Source organism: Diabrotica virgifera, chromosome 9 (assembly GCF_917563875.1).
Source record: "Diabrotica virgifera virgifera chromosome 9, PGI_DIABVI_V3a".
NCBI lineage: Eukaryota > Metazoa > Arthropoda > Insecta > Coleoptera > Chrysomelidae > Diabrotica > Diabrotica virgifera.
Window position 1 is genome coordinate 190,881,745 of NC_065451.1, and position 20,777 is coordinate 190,902,521.

General features: G+C 32.2%; 1 protein-coding gene across 3 annotated transcripts in view; it reads right to left on the reverse strand.

Annotated features, from left to right (window-relative positions):
- Nucleotides 1–20,777, reverse strand: part of LOC126892894 (uncharacterized) — a 232,487-nt gene that overhangs the window by 9,273 nt on the left and 202,437 nt on the right. The window contains exon 3 of one of the 3 annotated variants that reach the window (XR_007701038.1): nt 808–1,200. Coding sequence is in view for 1 of the 3 variants with exons in the window: in XM_050662717.1 (XP_050518674.1) it covers nt 1,027–1,200 (174 nt within the window). In the remaining 2 variants the exon portion in view is untranslated. Of the gene's footprint in view, nt 1–91; nt 1,201–20,777 lie in introns of those variants that run through there. The other 2 variants (XM_050662717.1, XR_007701039.1) reach the window with 2 other exon arrangements.

Consider the following 20,777-nt stretch of genomic DNA (forward strand, 5'->3'; position numbering starts at 1 on the left):
AAAGTTATTGACTTACAGCAGCTTAAGCTTTAATGCTGAAAGCCGAAACTAATCCTTCAAAAGAACTTCACATAATTCAACGTTTGTACACCAAGGTCTTACTGTCCACACTGTCTTACCACCTACACTGACAACGAGTCGGACTAGGTGAGAGATTTGCTCACACATAGAAAAAGTATTATTATCTGGGCATTACTCTTAATTGGAACATTAGAAATGACAACAATATGTAAAGTTATTGACTTACAACAGCTTAAGCTTCATAATCCTGAAACTAGTCCTTTAAAAGAACTTCACATAATTCAACGTTTGTACACCAAGGTCTTACTGTCCACAATGTCTTACCACCTACACTGACAACGAGTCGGACTAGGTGAGAGATTTGCTTACACATAGAAAAAGTATTATTATCTGGGAATCACTCTTGATTAGAACATTAGAAATTACAACAATATGTAAAGTTGACTTACAGGAGCTTAAGCTTCATAATCCTGAAACTAGTCCTTTAAAAGAACTTCACATAATTCAACGCTTTCACATCAAGGTGTTACTGTCCCATCTACACTTACAACAAGTCGGACTAGGTGAGAGATTTGCTCACACTTTGGTCCCACTATTGTAAAAGGAAGAAATCGATGTTTATTGCCCTAGAGATAAAAGAAGTTTGTGATAAGTGAACGAAGGCCTTTTGATTAGAACATCAAAAATGACAACAATATGTAAAGTTATTGACTTACAGCAGCTTAAGCTTCATAATCCTGAAACTAATCCTTTAAAAGAACTTCACATAATTCAACGCTTTCACACCAAGGTCTTACTGTTCCATCTACACTTACAACAAGTCGGACTAAATGAGAGATTTGCTCACACTTTCGTAAAACAAAGAAATCGATGTTTATTGCACTATAGATGAAAGACATTTGCGATAAGTGAACAAAGATGTATTTAAAAGTTTATATATGGCTCGCGGAATATCATTTTTACCGAAAAATCGCAATCGTAACATAAACAACATGGTCATGGGCTTTAATGTCGTATTCGTTCCCATAGGGTATGCCTCAAGGAAGCTCTAGCAGGGCTTAACTCGCAGGGGCTGGGCGTAGGCGGACTAAAGCCTTCGTCGGCTGACAAGGTCAAGTCTTCTTCTTCTTCTTCCTCCGAACTGATCAGTTGCTCGAGGGCAGCTGTACCGTGAAAGCTCTAAAAAATACAAACAAACGAATTAAAAACGTCGTCGATTGAACGGTTAATACGATCAGATTGATCTGATGAATTAGGTTAATTAAGTATGATCATACGATTAAATACACACACAAAGGTTAAAGGTATATTTATTTATTTGTTATATAAATGCTAAGGGTTTACATTTTAGTTTTATACATTTTTTTATGATTTTAAGCAGCCCTAGTTTATATTTTGCTAGCTCCCTACCTATAAACGAAAGCAGACAAAAAGTAATAAAAGTAGGCCAAAGAAATAGGTTCCATGACATCTCGTAACGCGACAGTTCGTAACCGGACAATTCGTAACAGCGACAGTTCGTAACGGCGAAACTTCGTAACAGCGACAATTCGTAACTATACAAATTCGTAACGAACAATTCGTAACGTCTAAATTGAATTATTCTGTTTATTTTTGTTAACGTGGAAACTAAATGTTATTACAATTATAAATGAAATTATATTTATCAATTTAACGAATCAGTATCAGAATAAACATTTTTAAGGCATTTCATATTTCGTGTTTCAGAATATAATAAAAGTATTAAAACCAAGTATTAAAGTATTAAAAGCCATCGCTATAACCAATCACAATGTTTATTATAATAACAGGTTTACATTTATCTTTCCTTTACAAAATGTTTACTAGAAAATTGGGAATGTCTAAAGACGGTTATTGGCTTAAATATTTCACGAATTACTTCATTATTCCTTTGTCAAGGTATATGCAAATTTAAGGAACAATAAGAGGGATAAACTTTTAAAATATTGTTAAAAGTTTGTATGCATGTATTTAAATATTTGTTTGTGTTTAAATACTTTTAATATATTCTGAAACACGAAACATAAAATGTGTTAAACGTATTTATCCCGGTACTGATTCGTTAAATTAATAAACATAATTTTAATTATAAAACTGTAATAACAGTTAGTTTCCACGTTAACAAAAATAAACAGAATAATTCAATTTGGACGTTACGAATTTGTATAGTTACGAACTGTCACCGTTACGGATTGTCCGTTACCAGTTGTCTGGTTACGAACCGTCGCGTTACGAGATGTCTGGTCACGAAAGAAATATGCAAAAAGTACCCTGTTTGTGACACTGACCCGGAAAGGATGGGTGGTATTGACCTCTTTAACAAGAACCTTTACGTTTCCTGCAATCGATGTTTTGGACTTAATTAGTTATTAAAAGTAAACTCAAAAACGGTCAATTTTCGCTTTTTAAAGCGAAATATAATTAAAGTCAATCGTGTAATAATTAAAAGCTACCCGTAGAATTACTGTAACTTTATTGTTTTCTGACTTATTTGTTGCAAAACAATTTAATTTGGGATAAATAAATAATATGGTACCTTTTAAACTATTTGACCGACCGCTTTGAAATTTTAAGCATATTTTAAGCACCACAAGATCCAACATGAAGGTTCTAAGTTTATTTTTTAAAAATAAACATAAAATAAAATAATAAAATAAAACACAAACACACACACATTTTAAAAAAAAGTTATTAACATTTATAAATGGCAAAATTTCTGAACTATTTTGCAATTTTCTGAGCAACAAATAAGGATAGAAAATTTAAAAAACGCCATTTTGTAGGTATCTTCTTCTTTAGTTTATTGGCCTCCCCCTATTTGGGTATTTGGCCAGCTCATCGTCGCGGAATAAGGGAAAAATCCCTTGTTCACTTACAATTTGGAGTTAGTACATTGTACAATTTGCTTCATCTTCTTGTTCTTTAGTTAACTGGCAATTTTGGTTGGTGTGGGACAAGCATAATAAGATAAAAAAATTTCACGCTAAGGGCAACTGCCTATCAATACACAATCTTCTTTTTTATCTTTGGTTTAGTAGAAATTTTGAGTTGGCATGAGACAAATATAACAACTAAACTTTTTTCAACTGCATTAAACTTTTTTTTCTCCGGGGCAACTGCCAACTACTACACAATCTTATTCTTCTACTTCTTTTTTAGTTTAATGGCAATTTTGAGTTGGCATGGGTATTATTTTGACGAGCATTTTGAAGGTATTATATGACTTATACGTTTCTTATTCTCAAAAATTTGTTTAAAATGCTTCACTTTTTGTTGATAGATGAAAAAAGCAGAAATTGACCATTTTTTGACCGTTTAAGTAAAAAAATTGACTGCAGGAAACATACCTATAGGTTTTTGATATACAGGGTGTAACAAAAATAGAGGTCATAAATTAAACCACATATTCTAGGACCAAAAATAGTTCGAACGAACCTAACTTACCTTAGTACAAATATGCGTATAAAAAAAGTTACAGCCCTTTGAAATTACAAAATAAAAATCGATTTTTTCGAATATATCAAAACTCTTAGAGATTTTTTATTGAAAATAGACATGTGGCATTCTTATGGCAGGAGTACCTTAAATAAAAATTATAGTGAAATTTGTGCACCCCATAAAAATTTTAAGAGGGTTTTGTTCCCTTAAACCCCCCCAAACTTTTGTGTACGTTCGAATTAAATTATTATTGTGATACCATTAGTTAAATTCAATATTTTTAAAACTTTTTTGGCTCTTGGTATTTTTTCGATAAGGCAGTTTTTATCGAGTTGCGGCTACTTTTTTAATATGTTTACATAAAGATTTTATGGGGGCGTTGTTCCTTTAAACCCCCCAAATGGTTGTGTCCGTTCCAATTAAACTATTACTGCGATACCATTAGTTAAACACAGTGTTTTTAAAACTTTTTTGCTTCTTTGTATTTTTTCTACAAGGCACCTTTTATCGAGATGTGGCTTCTTTTTTAATATGGTTCAAAATATACCTAAAAATGTAAATCATAAATAAATTTTCCTATTATTACTAAGTCTCCATCATCGTACTTAACCATATACAAATATTTGGTGGATTTGACAAATATTCAAAATATCTCGATAAAAACTGACTTTTTGAAAAAGTACTAAGAGGCAAGAAAGTTTTTAAAACAGTGTGTTTAACTAATGGTACTACAATAATAATTCAATTGGAATGTACACAAAAGTTTAGGGGGGTTTAAAGGAACAAAACCCCCATAAAATTTTTATGGGGTGTCTAAATTTCACTATAATTTTTTCTCAAGATACTAATTCCATAAAAATGCCACATGTCCATTTTCAATAAAAAATCTCTAATATTTTTCGATATATTCGAAAAAATCGATTTTCATTTTGTAACTTCAAAGGGCTCTAACTTTTTTTATGTGCAAATTTGTACTAAGGTAAGTTAGGTTCAATCGAACTATTTTTGGTCCCAGAATATGTGATTAAATTTATGACCTGTATTTTCGTTACACCCTGTATAGGTCCATACTACTCAAAACAACTGTTGTTTGCCTGGCTGGGTGAATGTCACTAGAAAAATATTATTTTCCTGGACTACATAAGCTCAATGTTTTACTGTAGTATGACATTTTATGTCTTATTGACTTCACCTCTGAAGTGAATAGATCTTGCTCATTGTTCAATATCAGTATTCCGGATAGACTAACCCGATTGTAAAATAGTTATTTTCCTAACTAGTGCGGAATCTGATACTTTCCCGCATGAGTTGGGAACAATACTTTTTCTATAGCCGTACGTTTGCGAAACAGCCACAACAAATAAAGTTATATCAATTTCTATTTACGAGTAAATACAACATACAACAATATGTAATACAAAAATGTATGCAAATTTAATCATTTGGAAAAACAAGAATGTCTTCACTTCTTGCTTGGTAATATTAAATGTAAACGAGCAATTCGTGGCATTTTTCAAATGTATCACTGATACATATATTATGTCTAATACATATATGTATTCTGATATATATATGTATATCATTGTATAACAGTGTATAACACTGATATATATCAGTGATAACTATGTTATCACTGATACATATGACTTTTTGTACATATATTATGTCAAAATAATTATATTTCAAGGAATTAACGCGTGTAATTTCAATAAAACATGAACACAATAAGATGAATTTGAAAGAAAGTAGTAAATAATATCTAAATACATATTAGTTTATTGCATGCATTATAATATAATTATAAAGCCATATTACAAAGTATTCTACTTTCCCGCACTAGTGCGGGAAAACTTTGGGAAAGGAAATGCATGTGGGAAAGTGGCTGCTTTAGCACGGCCGTAGAAAAAGTAAATTTTTATTTTAAGTTCCGGCTTTCAAACTCATTTCCTTAGCGCCTGTATGTTGACGATTAACATTTGCCGGAATCTGTACATTATCTCAGTAGATTTTCAACCAGCAACTGTTTAGACTTCTCTGTATAACAATCCAGTATAAATATGAATTCATATCTCATATGATCATTTATAGAACAAAGTAAAATAAACATTTCGTTTCGTACCATCTGGTATCAATAAAGCATTATATTGCATGAAAAAAACAACAATAAAAACAAACATGCAGCAATATTACTTTACACGTTTCTGCAGTTGTTTTTTGAATTGCATTGCAAAACAACCACTCCTTTGAATGCGATAGGCAGAAATATTCATTGTTAATGTATAAGTGTTCTTATATCGTATTTTATAAAAAAATATGACATTTTATTATACAGTGTGTAAAAGCAATTGAAATAATTTCATTATTTCGGGAATCAGCGAATATTAACAGGAGGATAAAAATAAGAAAAAAAACTGAAACGAACATGTAAACCGAATGGGACCAGATAGATTAGCGAACACCTGTAAAAACAACAAGCCGTACAGCAGAAGACCCGTTGGAAGGAGCCGAAAAGGTGGAAAGACAATGCACAATTGTCTTTGCAACAATTGAAACAGAATAAGACGCAGACAAACAGGAGTAATCCTAGTCGCACGAAGAAGAAGCGATTTTTTAAAAATGAGAACAAGGGTCGTGTGCCAGCTCATTTAAAAGGTTATTCAATTCTCTATTGAATAATATACATTATTGAATAGAGATATAATAACATTATTATTATTTATACTGGGTGTTACAAAAAAATTTTGAATTAATTTAATTGGTACAAGAAGTAGAATTTATGTAATTTAAAATTCAAAATACTGTCATAAAACAAAAAAAAATGTTTAACAATGTTTTAAAAAATAAACATTGTGTTTCGCTTAAATTCAATGCTTAAACTGCCACCCACCTGCCTCTTGGCAGTTTGAACATTTAATTTAAGGGAAAAGCAATGTTTATTTTTCAAATAACCATTTTTTCGGTTTTATGACAGCAGTAAAATGTATTTTGAATTAAATGAATTACATACATTCTTATTTTTGTGCCAATTAACTAATTAAAATAAATGGACACCCTGTATAAATAATTATGTTAATGGTTAGATTACTATACCGGGTGGTGAATCGGAAAACGGGCCATAGGAAACTCAATGTAAAATTCTAAACTGTTGAATTCCTGCTTCCCTATCTATTTTACATCAAAAGTCATGAGAAGTTATTTGTAGAGGATTGAAATCTGTATTAAAAACAGAAGTTACAATTGTTCTACGATTTAAACACATTCCAAAATTTTGAAAAATATAATGTATTTACCGCAGTAGGTATGTGTGGGTATGTTAGGCCACACGTTACTATTTAACTGACAGTGAGCACATTATTGACTGAAGAAAATATCTTTATTATTAATACTTTCTCCTTAACTAAGGGTATCTTATCAACTTTATTGTGTTTTAAACAAAAAATGATAAAATAATTTAAAAAATTGACAGTTCTAATTGTTAATATAATAAATTCATTGTCAACAAATGCAATCTTATACACATTATTGTATTGTGTGTGGCCTAGCTTTGGCGTATTACTCTGAAAATTGTATTATATTTTTACAAAATTTTGAATAATTATTGTTCATAGAACAATATTAACAGTTGTTTTCAATAGAGATTTCAATTCTCTACAAATAGTTTCTGATGACTTTTGATGTAAAATAATTAGGGAAGCAGGAATTTAACAGCTTAGAATTTTACATTGAGTTTCCTATGGCCCGCTTTCCAATTCACCACCCGGTATAGAGAATTGAATAAACTTTCAAATGAGTTAGCACACAACTCCTATTCTGATTTAAAAAAAATCGTCGATTGCATCATCACTCCCAAATGGATGTCGTCACCAGTATGACATGTATGCCAAAAAATCTAATTTAAAAATAAAAATCGATCTGTTTCGGGATATAGGTATTTCCAAAATCGCTTATTTACGAAATAATGAATTTATTCCATTTGGCTTTTACACACTGTATAACTGTAGGCATACAATAAAATGTGTCTATTGGAGTAAATATTGAAGTAGAATTAAATAAAGAGGGAATAAAATAAGTCCAACGCACACACCCACAGCAAAGTAAATCCCAGCTCCAGGGGAGATTGAGAATCCCGGAGGAAAGTGTTCTTATGTCCGAAGATCAAAGAGGTCACGCCTCAAGAAACACAAAAAATAAAGGGCAACAAAGACTATCACTAACTTAATAATTCTGCTTTAAAACCGTACATATAAAATCGAAAATTATTGTCTATAAAACCATCATTAGACCAATATTATATTTTGAAAGTGACAAATTTGTGATGACAGAAAACACAAAAAAGAAAGTTTTCGAAAGAAAAATTCCATGCTGTATATACAGGGTGGTCCTTAAGTAATTGTACAAAAAAAAACAATAGATTTAACACTTTAAAATATTACAGTTTCAGCCAACATGCTTTAATCCAATGAGGATATTAAGACAGATTGCAACTTTAACAGGGTGTTAAGTTGCATTTAAAATTTTATTTTTCGCTATAACTTTCATGTTTGTGGACATTTATGTATAAAAATTATCACGGAGGACTTTTGAGTATGAGGAATTATAATAGGAAACTTGCATAAATTTTTAAATTCGAAAAAAATGTTATAAATCACAACAGAACATAATTTAAAACATGTAGGTATCAAAGATAAAAATTTTTTGTAGGTCTTTCGTTTGGCCCCCAAAGGCGATTAAAAATTCAAATTAAAACAGGTGGCCTAAAACGCGTCGTGACGTCACTCGTTTGTACATTTACATTTTTCCAACAAAGTAAACAGAATTTTAAATTAGACGTTATAAACGTCAGTAGAAAATACATTTATTTGACGTTACAAGTGTTTTGATCGTTTGAACTATTCATAGAAAACTGTACTTTTACAAAATGGTTTTATTTTCCGTAGTAAACCTTCTTTCGTTTCCTTCAATAACTATGTCAAACTCCAATGTCAACAAACTGGTATATATTATTACAATGACATACGATAAATGTTAATAGAATATAAATATTTTTCCTTTATTTCGCGACGAGGTGTACCAAAATAGGTGAAGGCCAATAAACTAAAGAAGAAGAAGAAGAAGAATATACCTAATTATAACCATAAACGGAACCATATAGTTAAACTGAGTGACGTCACGGGCCGTTTGACCTATTTTAAGATACCGAAGACTTTAAATTTGTACTTCTAAGTTATTATGAGTTTTTGAAGCGTGAAATTTTGGAAACCTCATTTTTATACAAAACTGAACATTATTATGTAATAAAAAAATGTGCAAGTTCCCTATTTGATGCATACGTTGATGTAGCTGATAGAGGATGCCACATATGCCACGTATGAAAAAGAAACACATATTAATAACCTCAAAACTCAACAATTCTCGAGATAATCCATAGATTTAAGGTGTTTTCATTAATCTAAGAGATAATCACATGTTACAAATCAGCTGAGTTAGCGCAATTACTCCATACAACGAAGGAAAAATAGACAAAAACATCAATACTTCTGAATTTTGGTATGAACTACCTTTAAAAATTTAGCGCACAATATTTTAGAAACTTCAAAATAAAAAAATAAAAATTTTAAAAACAAATGTTAATATTGATAACTCAAAAAGTTAGTTTTATCAATACACTTAAAATCTCAAAACACTTAAAATTTATATTATTAGTTAAATGTGAGGTGGTTAGTACTGTGTTAATATTGTTAGAAAAAAGCAAGTGAATGTGTTCTGTGATTTGTAGCAATTTCTAATACAGTGTCCAACAAGGTGTTTCAAAAAGCTTTTGATTTTATTATAGCTATGAGCTTACAGGGACAAGATTAAGAGACAAGTTTCTGTTAAAAGCCCTTTTTTAGACTTACACCATTACAAAAATTGAGCAAAACACCTTTAAACCACCAAAAAAACATATTTTTTTCATGATAAAAATATATCACAAGGAAAAATTCCTGTACTGGCTGTATACCATAAATCACAAAAAATAAACACCTTATTTTGTAAAATGTATAAGTATTTAAAATCCCTAAAAAGGGCTGTATCACAAAACGTTTTCGGAATCAATATTCCATCATCAGTGTTATCACAGGTTTACATGCTTTAAGCCACCAAAATGTACGGGTAAAAACCCTTAAATTGATTTTAAACAGTTGGGGTTACATTATGTTATCTGATTTTGAAGGATGTTAAAAATTTTGGTGGCTTAAAGCATGTAAACCTGTGATAACACTGATGATGGAATATTGATTCCGAAAACGTTTTGTGATACAGCCCTTTTTAAGGATTTTAAATACACATACCTTTTACAAAATAAGGTTTTTATTTTGTTCATGGTTTTTGGGTTATTCTGAGCAAAAAAGTCTCTTGTCATTTTTCTTTAAACCTAATTGTTGTCGAGTTATACGCGATTTAAAATTTGAAAAATGCAAAATTGGCTATTTTCAAGGCTTAATAACTCGATTAAAAATTATACTACGTAATGTATACTTATAGTACTATGAAAGTCAGAAAGTGATCAAATCAAAGTTTAAAACCCCTCCTTCAAGATCCTGAAGAAATGTTTGTTATTATTTTATTACAAAGCTGTTATTTTTAATTATTAACAATTAGCGCTATATAGTCCAGGCTATATCGTCGCCCCCGTTAGCGAAATTATTTCGATTAGATTTTTTTGCACAAACTTACTCAAAAAGAGGTTCTTATAACATATCCACAGGGTACCAGGTGGTACCTTGGCCGAAAAATTGTTTAAACAATTTTTTTTAAAACAAATTCACAAAAATAATTTTCTCACTTCGAACAATTGTTTTTAGATAATTTGGGTCATTCTAAGCGAAAAAGGTCTCTTGTGATTTTTCTCTAAAATTTATTGTTGTTGAGTTATACGCGATTTAATGGCCATTTTCAATTTTTCAAATTTTAAATCACGTGTAACTCGACAACAATCAATTTTAGAGAAAAATCACAAGAGACATTTTTTGCTCAGAATGACCCAAATTATCTATAGCCTGGACTTGGACTATAGCGCTAATTGTTAATAATTAAAAGTAACAGCTTTCTAATAAAATAATGACAAAAATTTCTTCAGGATCTTGAAGGAGGGTTCTACTTTGATTTGATCACTTTTTGTCTGTTATTAAGAAGTTATTAAGCCTTGAAAATGGCGATTTTCGCATTTTTCAAATTTTAAATCACGTATAACTCGACAACAATCAATTTTAGAGAAAAATGACAAGTGACCTTTTTGCTCAGAATGACCCAAATTATCTAAAAAAAATTTGTTCGAAATGAAATTTTTTTTTTGTGAATTTGTTTAAAAACAATTGTTTAATTGCTGAGGGAGACCTATGTCCAGCAGTGGACGTGTACGGGTTGATGATGATGATGAAACAATTTTTCGACCACGGCACCGCCCGGCACCCTGTGGGTTTGTTATAAGGACCTCTTTTTGAGTAAGTTTGTGCAAAAAAATCGAATCGGAATAATTTCGCTAACGGGGGCTATGATACAGCCCCGTGTATTCGTTCATTAAACAGAAATAAGTCGTTGTTTTTTTGTCGTTTTCCACGCGAGAATGTCATATGAACCGGCTCCGAAAGAGTAGACGAGATGAATTCAGTCTAAAAGCCATAAAATTCGGAATAATAGCCGATTATAATTAGAATTTAATGGCTTTTCCGATACTTCCATTCTATAAATACACTACGCGGATAACATTGAGCTTGAGATTTTAAGATATCTTCAAGTTAATGTCCATTGCAATACTTACCGGTTACACAAGACATTGTCTTGAAGTTGCAAAATATGCAAATGTATTTACGAGGACGGTCAAGAAATACACGACACGGAAAACCAATTAGAAAAAGGAATATACATTTCTGAGAAAATAAACAGATGGGAAGAATATAAAAGATGACGAAAAAATTGAGCAATAGAACCAAAAGAAAGAAAGGGGCCTTAATCACCAAAGAAGAAATTGAAAAAGCGAATTAAATACACGAAAAAGAACAAGAATACCAATTGCGAATACAAAATAGGTTTCAGACGCTGGAGGAAGAGGTACTAAATCCAGAGCTGATATAGCCTTGGATCCCGCGTACCAAAAAAAAGTTGATTAATAGCAAGCTGAAAATATGTTAATAGCTTAACGGTGTCTAGTCGGACAAATTTTGATGTATGGGACAACTGGAACACGGGAAGTTTTAATTGTGGAACAGGTTAAAAATTTGGAACGTCATACTACGAAAACGTCCCATGTATTTTGTCGGACAGAACTTCCAATTGATTTGTTACCCTTTTATTAAACTCCCGTGCAAAAATCAGACTGGTATTTATCACCAACTATGCATTTTAATAAGTCCGACACGTAGAACATGTCAAATGTCAGTAATTATGACAGGTGATAAATAGCAGTCTGATTTTTGCATGAGAGTTTAATGAAAGGGTAACACATCAATTGGAAGTTCTGTCCGACAAAAATACATGGGACGTTTTCGTAGTCTTGATGTTCCAAATTTTTAACCTGTTCCACAATTAAAATTTCCCTGTTCCAGTGTTCCCTCCCGTACATCAAAGTTTGTCCAACTAGACACCGTTAAGCTATTAACAAATTTTCAGCTTGCTATTAATCAATTTTTTTTAGTACGCGGTATCCAGGCTTACGACATTAAACCAGAAATAGCAAATTATAAGAGAAACCATAGAAATGACAGCAACAGAATGCATATGAAAAAGGAGGAAAAATTAGAAAAAAAGTGGTTCGACCAAGAATATGAACAAAGTTTAAAACTAAAAACCAACAAAAGGATAGATCTACTAAGAAGACCAACAATGATGATAGAGAAGCTTACCATAGAATTAGAACAGAAACGAGAAAAGTGTTGAAAAGGAAGAAAAACAAAACGTAGAAAATTGAACCAGGTTACCTGACCTGTATCGGTCAGCCTAGGCAGTTTTATAAGGAAATAAAAACACTAAACGACAATATGGTAACTAGTGCGGGATTTATAAAAGATGACAGAGGACATCTTAAGAAAAATGCGGACATAAGCCGACAATGGTGAGAGTATTTCAAACAATTGTTAAATATTGACGTGGCGACAACAACATACGAACAGAAACAGTACCATTCAGAAGAACTCGAAATAGAGTTACTAGTGCTTGAGGAAGTTAAAGCAGCACTATTGATACTAAGAAATAAAGTCTAGGGCCCAAATTGCATCCATGCTGAACTAATTAAGAAAGGGGAGAAGAAGTTCATGTATAAATACACCACCTTATAAATGAAATATGGTAAAGAGAAGAAATACTGATAAAACGGCGTGAAAGCCACATAGTACCAGTCCACAACAAGAAAGATAAACGTGTATGTATGAACTATACTTATACAGTACCTATCCTTAATTCAGAAAACCTACAAAGTTATGTCCCGCCATTACCTGTAGGCCAGGAATCGAAGCGTTTCACCTCGCAATTTTTACAGAATGGATCGATTTGCTTGAAAATTTGAGAATAAGTAGTGGATAGTCCAAGGATCAAAATCTATGATTCCGAAAGGCGCTTTTACTATCGGGGTGGTTGCCACCCCATCTCGGGGGTGGAAATTTGTTATTATATTTTGACCGCAAAAGTAGATAAAACATTCATTCTGAGCAAAAAATGTATACATTTTTTTGATAAAATTAATACTTTTCGATTTATTCGCTATCGAAAGTGTTAGTTTTGTATAGAAAAATCAATGTTTTTGGATATACATACTCATTTACGATTCACTAAATTTTTGCCGTAGAAAAATTTTTTTCAAACCAAATTCTTGGGAATTAAATAAACTAAATTCGCTTTAACTCCACTTTTTTAAAAACTAATCATTCTAATGCTGGGACCGCAGTAACGTTAACCATTAACGTCCATTATCGTGGTGATTAGGGGATGCTTGCTATCACTTTTTCGATGAAAAAAAAATGGGGACTGATATTCTTTTCATTATAAGTCACTTAATTTTTAAGCTAGAGACTTTTATAGCTCGATTACTATTGGTCTTAAAGGAAATTAAAAAACACGGTTTGGTTTACTTTTTTAAAAGGTACATTTTTGTTAAGTAAAGTTGTTTTGATAAAACGAAAATTTTGGAGTTATTAGCAGAAAACTTATTAAAAACATTGATTTTTTCGATATAAAACTAACACTTTCGATAGCGAATAAATCTAAAACTATCAATTTTATCAAAAAAATGTATAGAACGTTTATTACTTATAATGAACGCTTTTACCAACTTTTGCGATTAAAATATAATAAAAAATTTCCACCCCCGAGATGGGGTGGTAACCACCCCCATGGTAAAAGCGCCTTTCGGCATGATAAATATTTTGATCCTTGGATTATCCACTACTTATTCTCAAATTTTCAAGCAAATCTATTTATTCTGTAAAAATTGCGAGGTTTTGTCCTATTTTAAGCTTCATTACTTGGACTACTGGTCCCAAGTCCAGGATGAGAAAGGAGGAGGGTTGTGCGTTAATGGCGAATGATGAAAGACTACTAAAATTTGGTACAAATTTAATACAACCGAGGAAATAAAATGAAAATTCTCAAGACTTTTTTTTTAATAAAACCAATTTTTTGTAATGAAAATGTCATTGTATTTTCAAACATTGTTATTATTGTTGTTTAAACACAAATAGCCAACTATTAGGGTACAGTGCTTCCAATACTTTCCTTGTATCTAAAGAGTTAAGAGTAGTTATTTTTAGAGAAAAAGATGTGTTAATTTTAACTTCCTGTTATTAGAAAAAAGTAAACAAATACTCTAAAATCGGTCTTCGGATATTTTCATATAAATTTCCGTTTTTAAAAATAGAAAAAAAGAATAAGAAATGGATTTTGTCGGAACTCTTTGAGTAAGTGAAGAAGAGCCGAAGGACAAGCTTATTAAATAAATGTAAATGCTTTGTTAACATTAGGGATATCATGGTTGTATTAGATGCAAAATAAAATCCTTTGCAACTAACAATTGAGACATTGGCTTGACTGCATATCCGGTTCACTGTCTAGACTTTATAATAAGAGTTGATAAGACATAAATTAATACAGACAGTATTTTAGCTAAACGTTAAAGTCAGTGATGAAAATTAGTATGACAGTTAGAGGCGAAAGCCTCGGTGAGATGCACCAGAATAAGGATTAAGATGTGGCCCACGCAAAAGTGATCAGAATTTGTACAAAGAAATTGCAAAAACTAGCTTTTTAACACGACATTTATTTTAATTTCATGGCGCAACAAAAATAGCTCTGAATAGCTTTTCTCTAAGTTGGTAGTTTACACTTAAGATTTAAATAAAATTCAAAAAGGTGCAGAAAACGATAAGGAACCGATTAATGAAGTACTGGAATTTATTGATGTAAATTTTGGTAAAAATATCCCTATTTTAGTAACAATGATGATTAAAGTACTCATGTGTTAGTTGTGGGGTGAACTGAGTTGCTCTATAACCGACGCAGCAGGTCCTAAGCCCGGAAAAGAGGAGGGATAGAGGAGTAACACCTCTATAAAAAACAGAGTTCAGCTCGCCAGCTGATAGACTAAGGAGATTATACATCTGAAAGGATCCCCAAGAAAGCTCAACAAAAATCGTAAGAGCCAAATTTATTACATAAGATTGATTAATACACACACCGGCAAAATTAGCCAAACATCTTAAAAATGGGACATGTTTGATGTCTCGAATTTTTTAAACCTGTTGTCCGATTTGAGCGATTCTTTTAGTATGTTATAGCCTTATTATTTAAGAATATCGGTGTAATAATATTGTTGCTAGACAGGTAAATGTAATTTTATACCGGGTGTAACAATCATACTGTGTTTATTTCTTAAAGTTCGGAACACCCTGGGGAATATTCTAGGATATATAAAATATTAAAGTTAAAACTCAATTATAGCCTTAGGCTTTCTTAACATTTTCTTTTTTGATTCATTTGCTTATGTTGGAAAATAAAAAAGTTATGGGCTTTAACAACTAGCCATGTTTTTCATCAATAAATCCTCATAGTAGGGGAGGAAAGTATGCTAAATTTGCAGTTACTCGAGCGTTATGGTGACCTATTGTATTGTGAAGAGTGGGTGCTAAAACCAAAAAAAGTTAAGTTTTCCATAAAGTGTGGGACTCTCCATTTTTTAATTTAATTTTCCATTTACACCAATGGTTTTTTCCGATTATAGCGCCATCTATCCATAATTGGAAAAAATGTTGCGAATAAAAGTTGCTTATTTTTACGTCAAGAATCCAAATCTGCAACAGAAATTGGGGGCTCCTATTGAAGATTTTAAAGTAACCCCCCACCCCACCTCCGTGTGGGGTCGTGTTTGGTGCCATTCGATAGATTTTTGGAAAAATATTGAATACGTGTATTTTGCAGTTTTACGATCTGATGTTCATTTCGCAAAATATCGTATTTAAAATTTTTAATTTACCCCCCCCCCCCTCTCCATGGGTGACGTGTTTAGTATTATTCGATAGATTTTTGAAAAACATTGAACACGTATTTTTTAGTTTTTCGATCTGACGTTTATTTCGCGAAATATTCGCTTTTTTTTGTGAAACTTTGTGACACCCATTTTCTTACGCCCCGCTCAAATCGTCAGATTTTTGAAATATACACTGTTTTGCATGTACCTACTTAACTTACCTTATCTTAATCTGACAATTTCGAGTTTTTCTTAGAAAAACATTTTTTTTCGGTCCCCCCTTAATGAATTCCCCGGTAATAAGAATTAAGAACCAATATATGGTATAGGTACACAGGGTACAAGGTTTCTCACCATGTGATAATCTGACGCGCTCGAGTAACTGCAAGAATCCCCGCTTGGGCTCTCCTACCATCATTATCTGCTTAGTTTAATAAACAAGCCTAGAGTAATTCAATAGATGTATTAAATAAATAAATTACTAAGCGATGTCACAATGACGACCTCCAGTGGATTTCAGCTGAACTTCGAGGGGGGTTTTAAAGTCAAACGCTGAGCGGACATGCATTTAAATCAAGTATGTAATATTCACTATTTATTTTTGCATGTTTTTTTACAAATTTTATATACAACATCGACGAAAAATGAACATCAGATAGAAAAAGTGCAAAATACACGTATTCAATATTTTTGAAAAATCTATCGAATGGCACCAAACACGACCTCCCACAGAGGTGGAGGTGGGGGATTTAATTTAAAATCTTAAATAGGAGCCCCCAATTTTTTTGGATTCTTTACGTAAAAATAAGCAACTTTTATTTGACACATTTTTTCGAATTATGAATAGATAGCGCTATAATCGGAAAAAAACGATTGTTTCAAATGGAAAATTAAATTAAAAAATGAAATGTCCCCCACTATATGGAAAACTTAACTTAACCTTTTTCTGGTTTTAGCACATACTCTTCACAATCCAATAGGTCCCCATAACGCTCGAGTAACTGCAAATTTAGCATACTTTCCTCCAATACTATGAGGATTTATTGATGAAAAACATGGATAGTTGTTAACGCATATAACTTTTTTATTATTCCACATAATTAAATGAATCGAAAAGAAAAATGTTAAGAAAGCATAACTCTACAATCGAGTTTTAATTTTAATATTTTACATATGCTAGAATATTCCACAGGGTGTTCCAAATTTTAAGAAAAAACACAGTATGATTGGTACACCCGGTATAAAATGATATTTACCTGTCTAGCATCAATATTATCACAACGATATTCTTAAATAATAAGGCTATAACATACTAAAAGAATCACTCAAATCGGACCACTGGTTTAGGAAATTCGAGATATCAAACATGTCCCATTTTTAAGGTTTTCGGCTAATTTTGACGGTGTGTGTAGTAGATTCATCTCATTGAAAAATCCATAAAATACAACAGACCTCAGGTATTAGTGTTTATAGATTTCCACAAAGAACTTGGTAAAAGTAGAAGGCGAAGAACGTTTAATCTGCAAGCAATTTTATGGCGTCGGTTTTTTGAGATATGCCTGGAATAATTTTCTTTAACTATCTTAAAAAAACTATCAAAGGCGAGTTGCCTTTCGCTAAGAAGAAAGTGTTTCATCAAGACAATGCAGGACACAGAATTTTGATGAATGAAGTAAGCAATTGCTATCTCATACTCCCTATTTACCAGATTTAGCCCACTCGGATTATTTTCTATTCGAAACTTGAAAAATGGCTCAGTAGTCAAAGATTTTCCAACATTTTAATGACTATTTTGAACAGCAAGCCACTTCTTATTAGTAAAAGGGGATCTTGAAATTTATTGAACATCTCCGAGAAAAGTGTATAGAGCTAAAAATAAATTTTTTTAAAAATAAATACATTATTTTCCAAAATTGTTGATGTTTGCTTAAGTCGGGTACTTCCGGAACCACCCACGTATATATGTCATCGGGTACTTCCGGAACCACCCACGTATATATGTCATTTTTGATAGTTATAAAATTGAAAACGATTGATTTTCTATATGACAATATAGGCCTGGATCCCGCGTACCAAAAAAAAGGCTAATAGCAAGCTGAAAATTTGTTAATAGCTTAACGGTGTCTGGTCGGACAAACTTTGACGTATGGGAACACTGGAACAGGGGAAGTTTTAATCGTAGAACGTGATTTTAATTGTGGAACGTGTCATCCTGACAAGTTTATGATTATGAAAACTAGCAGGGTGTGTTTAAGTTTATTAAATTGCAAACTTTGTATTTATAATATATGAAAAAACGTTTGTCCGACAAATATGCTGGCATTTTAATAAGTCCAACACGTAGAACATGTCAAATGACAGGAATTATAGTGGTGGTAAATAGCAGTCTGATTTTTGCATGAGAGTTTAACGAAAGAGTAACAAATAAGTTCTGCCCGACAAAATACATGGGACGTTTTCGTAGTCTGACGTTCGAAACCTGTAATCTGTTCCACAATTAAAACTTCCCCTGTTTCAGTGTTCCCTCCCGTACATCAAAGTTTGTCCGACTAGACACCGTTAAGCTTTTAACAAATTTTCAGCTTACTATTAATAAAACTATTTTGGTACGCGGGATCCAGGCCTAATAGAAAAGAAATTTTAAACAAGAAACTTCAAACAGGATTTAGTCATAGATCAAATCGATCAATTATAATAAATAATAATAACATGAAATGCTCGTTCTGGTTGGTTTAAATGTTACTCATCGTCTAACATGATTGCTAAATCGAAATATTACATAAGTCAATCACGACATCTAAAAGAACTAACCATAGTTCCTCCATTGTCCGTGGTAATAACCACTTTTTTTTATTTATATGTAAATCAGCCTTAGATACTATGCAATAATGGAGTAAACCAAGCAGCAAGAAAGATTTTTGCAGATTATTAATCGGATATTAAAGAAAACACTATGGTTTGTCCGAGGTATTAGTCATAGCCTTGTAAGAATATACAGTGTGATCTTATCAACTTCGATTTCTTAAATCTTTAATAGAAGATAATATATGTGTAGTATATCAGGGAATTTCAGTAAGCCCATATAAAAAGTTGACTCCAAGCTGAACTCTCAAAAATGATATAAGAGGACCACATCAGTGTTCTTATTAAACTTTTTGGTGACGTGTACACCATTAGTGAAATACTTGAGGAATGGTTTCTGATTTTGGACAACGATGCAGACCAACGAAGCCGTGTTCGTGTTAAATAGAGTAAATGCTGTTCGTGAATCATTGAAAACTATTAAAATAAGAAAAATTTCATACCACGGGCATATTCTTAGAGGAGACCAGTACAGAATCCTTTAGTTTATCATAAAAGGTAAAATCGAGGGTCGTAGAGGAATTGGAAGGAATCTTCTTCTTCTTCAGGTGCCATCTCCGCTACGGAGGTTGGTAATCATCATAGCTATTTTAATTTTTGAGGCAGTAGCTCTAAATAGTTGTTTTGAGCTACATCCAAACCATTCTCTCAGGTTCTTCAGCCATGAAATTCGTCTTCTTCCGATGCTTCGTTTGCCATCTATCTTTCCTTGCATTATGAGTCGTAGGATGCCATACTTCTCGCCCCGCATCACATGTCCGAAATACTGTAGCTTTCTTTCTTTGTAAGTTCAACTTCCTTCTCTTTACCTATTCTTCTCAGTATTTCATTGTTCGTAACTCTACCTACCCAGGAAACCCTCATAATTCTTCTATAGGTCCACATTTCAAAGGCGTTAAGTCGTCTCATTGCTTCTACATTTAACGTCCCTAATTAGTAATAATATTATAATTAGTCCATAATATAGTACACTGTAGACGTAACATTTTGTTAGGCGTACTTTAAGAGCTAATGTTAAATATTTGCTACATAGGACCTTTTTCATTTTTATAAAATTAGAACGTGCTTTTTCGATTCTTACTTTTATTTCTCTAGTGTAGTCATTATTTTCTGTTATAAGTGTTCCTAGGTAAGTGTAATATAAATATAATATTCCTCTTTCGATCTGCTGGCTCTCTACTATCAAGATTTCGTTAGTATTATGGTTGTTTTTACTAATTTTCATAAACTTCGTCTTTTTGATATTGAGAGAGAGTCCGTACTCCCTACTACACCTTACTATTTTACTCATGAGTCTTTGCAGGTCTTGTAAACTATCGGCTATTATTACTGTATCATCTGCATATCTGATGTTGTTAACTAAGACTCCATTTACTCTTATGCCGACTGTTTCATCTTCCAGAGTTTCTCGCATTACCTCTTCAGAATAAGCGTTAAATAATAGAGGTGATAGTATGCAGCCTTGCCTGACTCCTCTCTTTATTTCCATTTCTTCAGATGTTTCCTTTTCAATTCTTACTATTGCTCGCTGATTGTAATAAAGGTGTGTTATTGGTCTTAAATCTCTTTCATCTAGGTTTTTATTTTTTAGGATTTCCATGAGTCGATCATGTTTTACTTTATCAAACGCTTTATTGTAGTCTATAAAACAGACGTAAAGAGGATGGTTAACATCCAAACATCTCTGTGTCAGCACGTTGAAGGAGAATAATGCCTCTCTGGTACCCATACCATTGCGGAACCCAAATTGAGTGTCACTAATATCCAGCTCCAGTTTAGAGTGTATTCTGGCGTGGATAATTTTCAATAGAATTTTCAAGGTATGTGACATTAAGCTTATGGTTCGGTAGTCACTGCATTCTTTGGCATTCACTTTCTTTGGCAAACACACAAATGCTGATGTCAACATTTCTCTAGGGATGATTCCTGTAGTATAGATAGC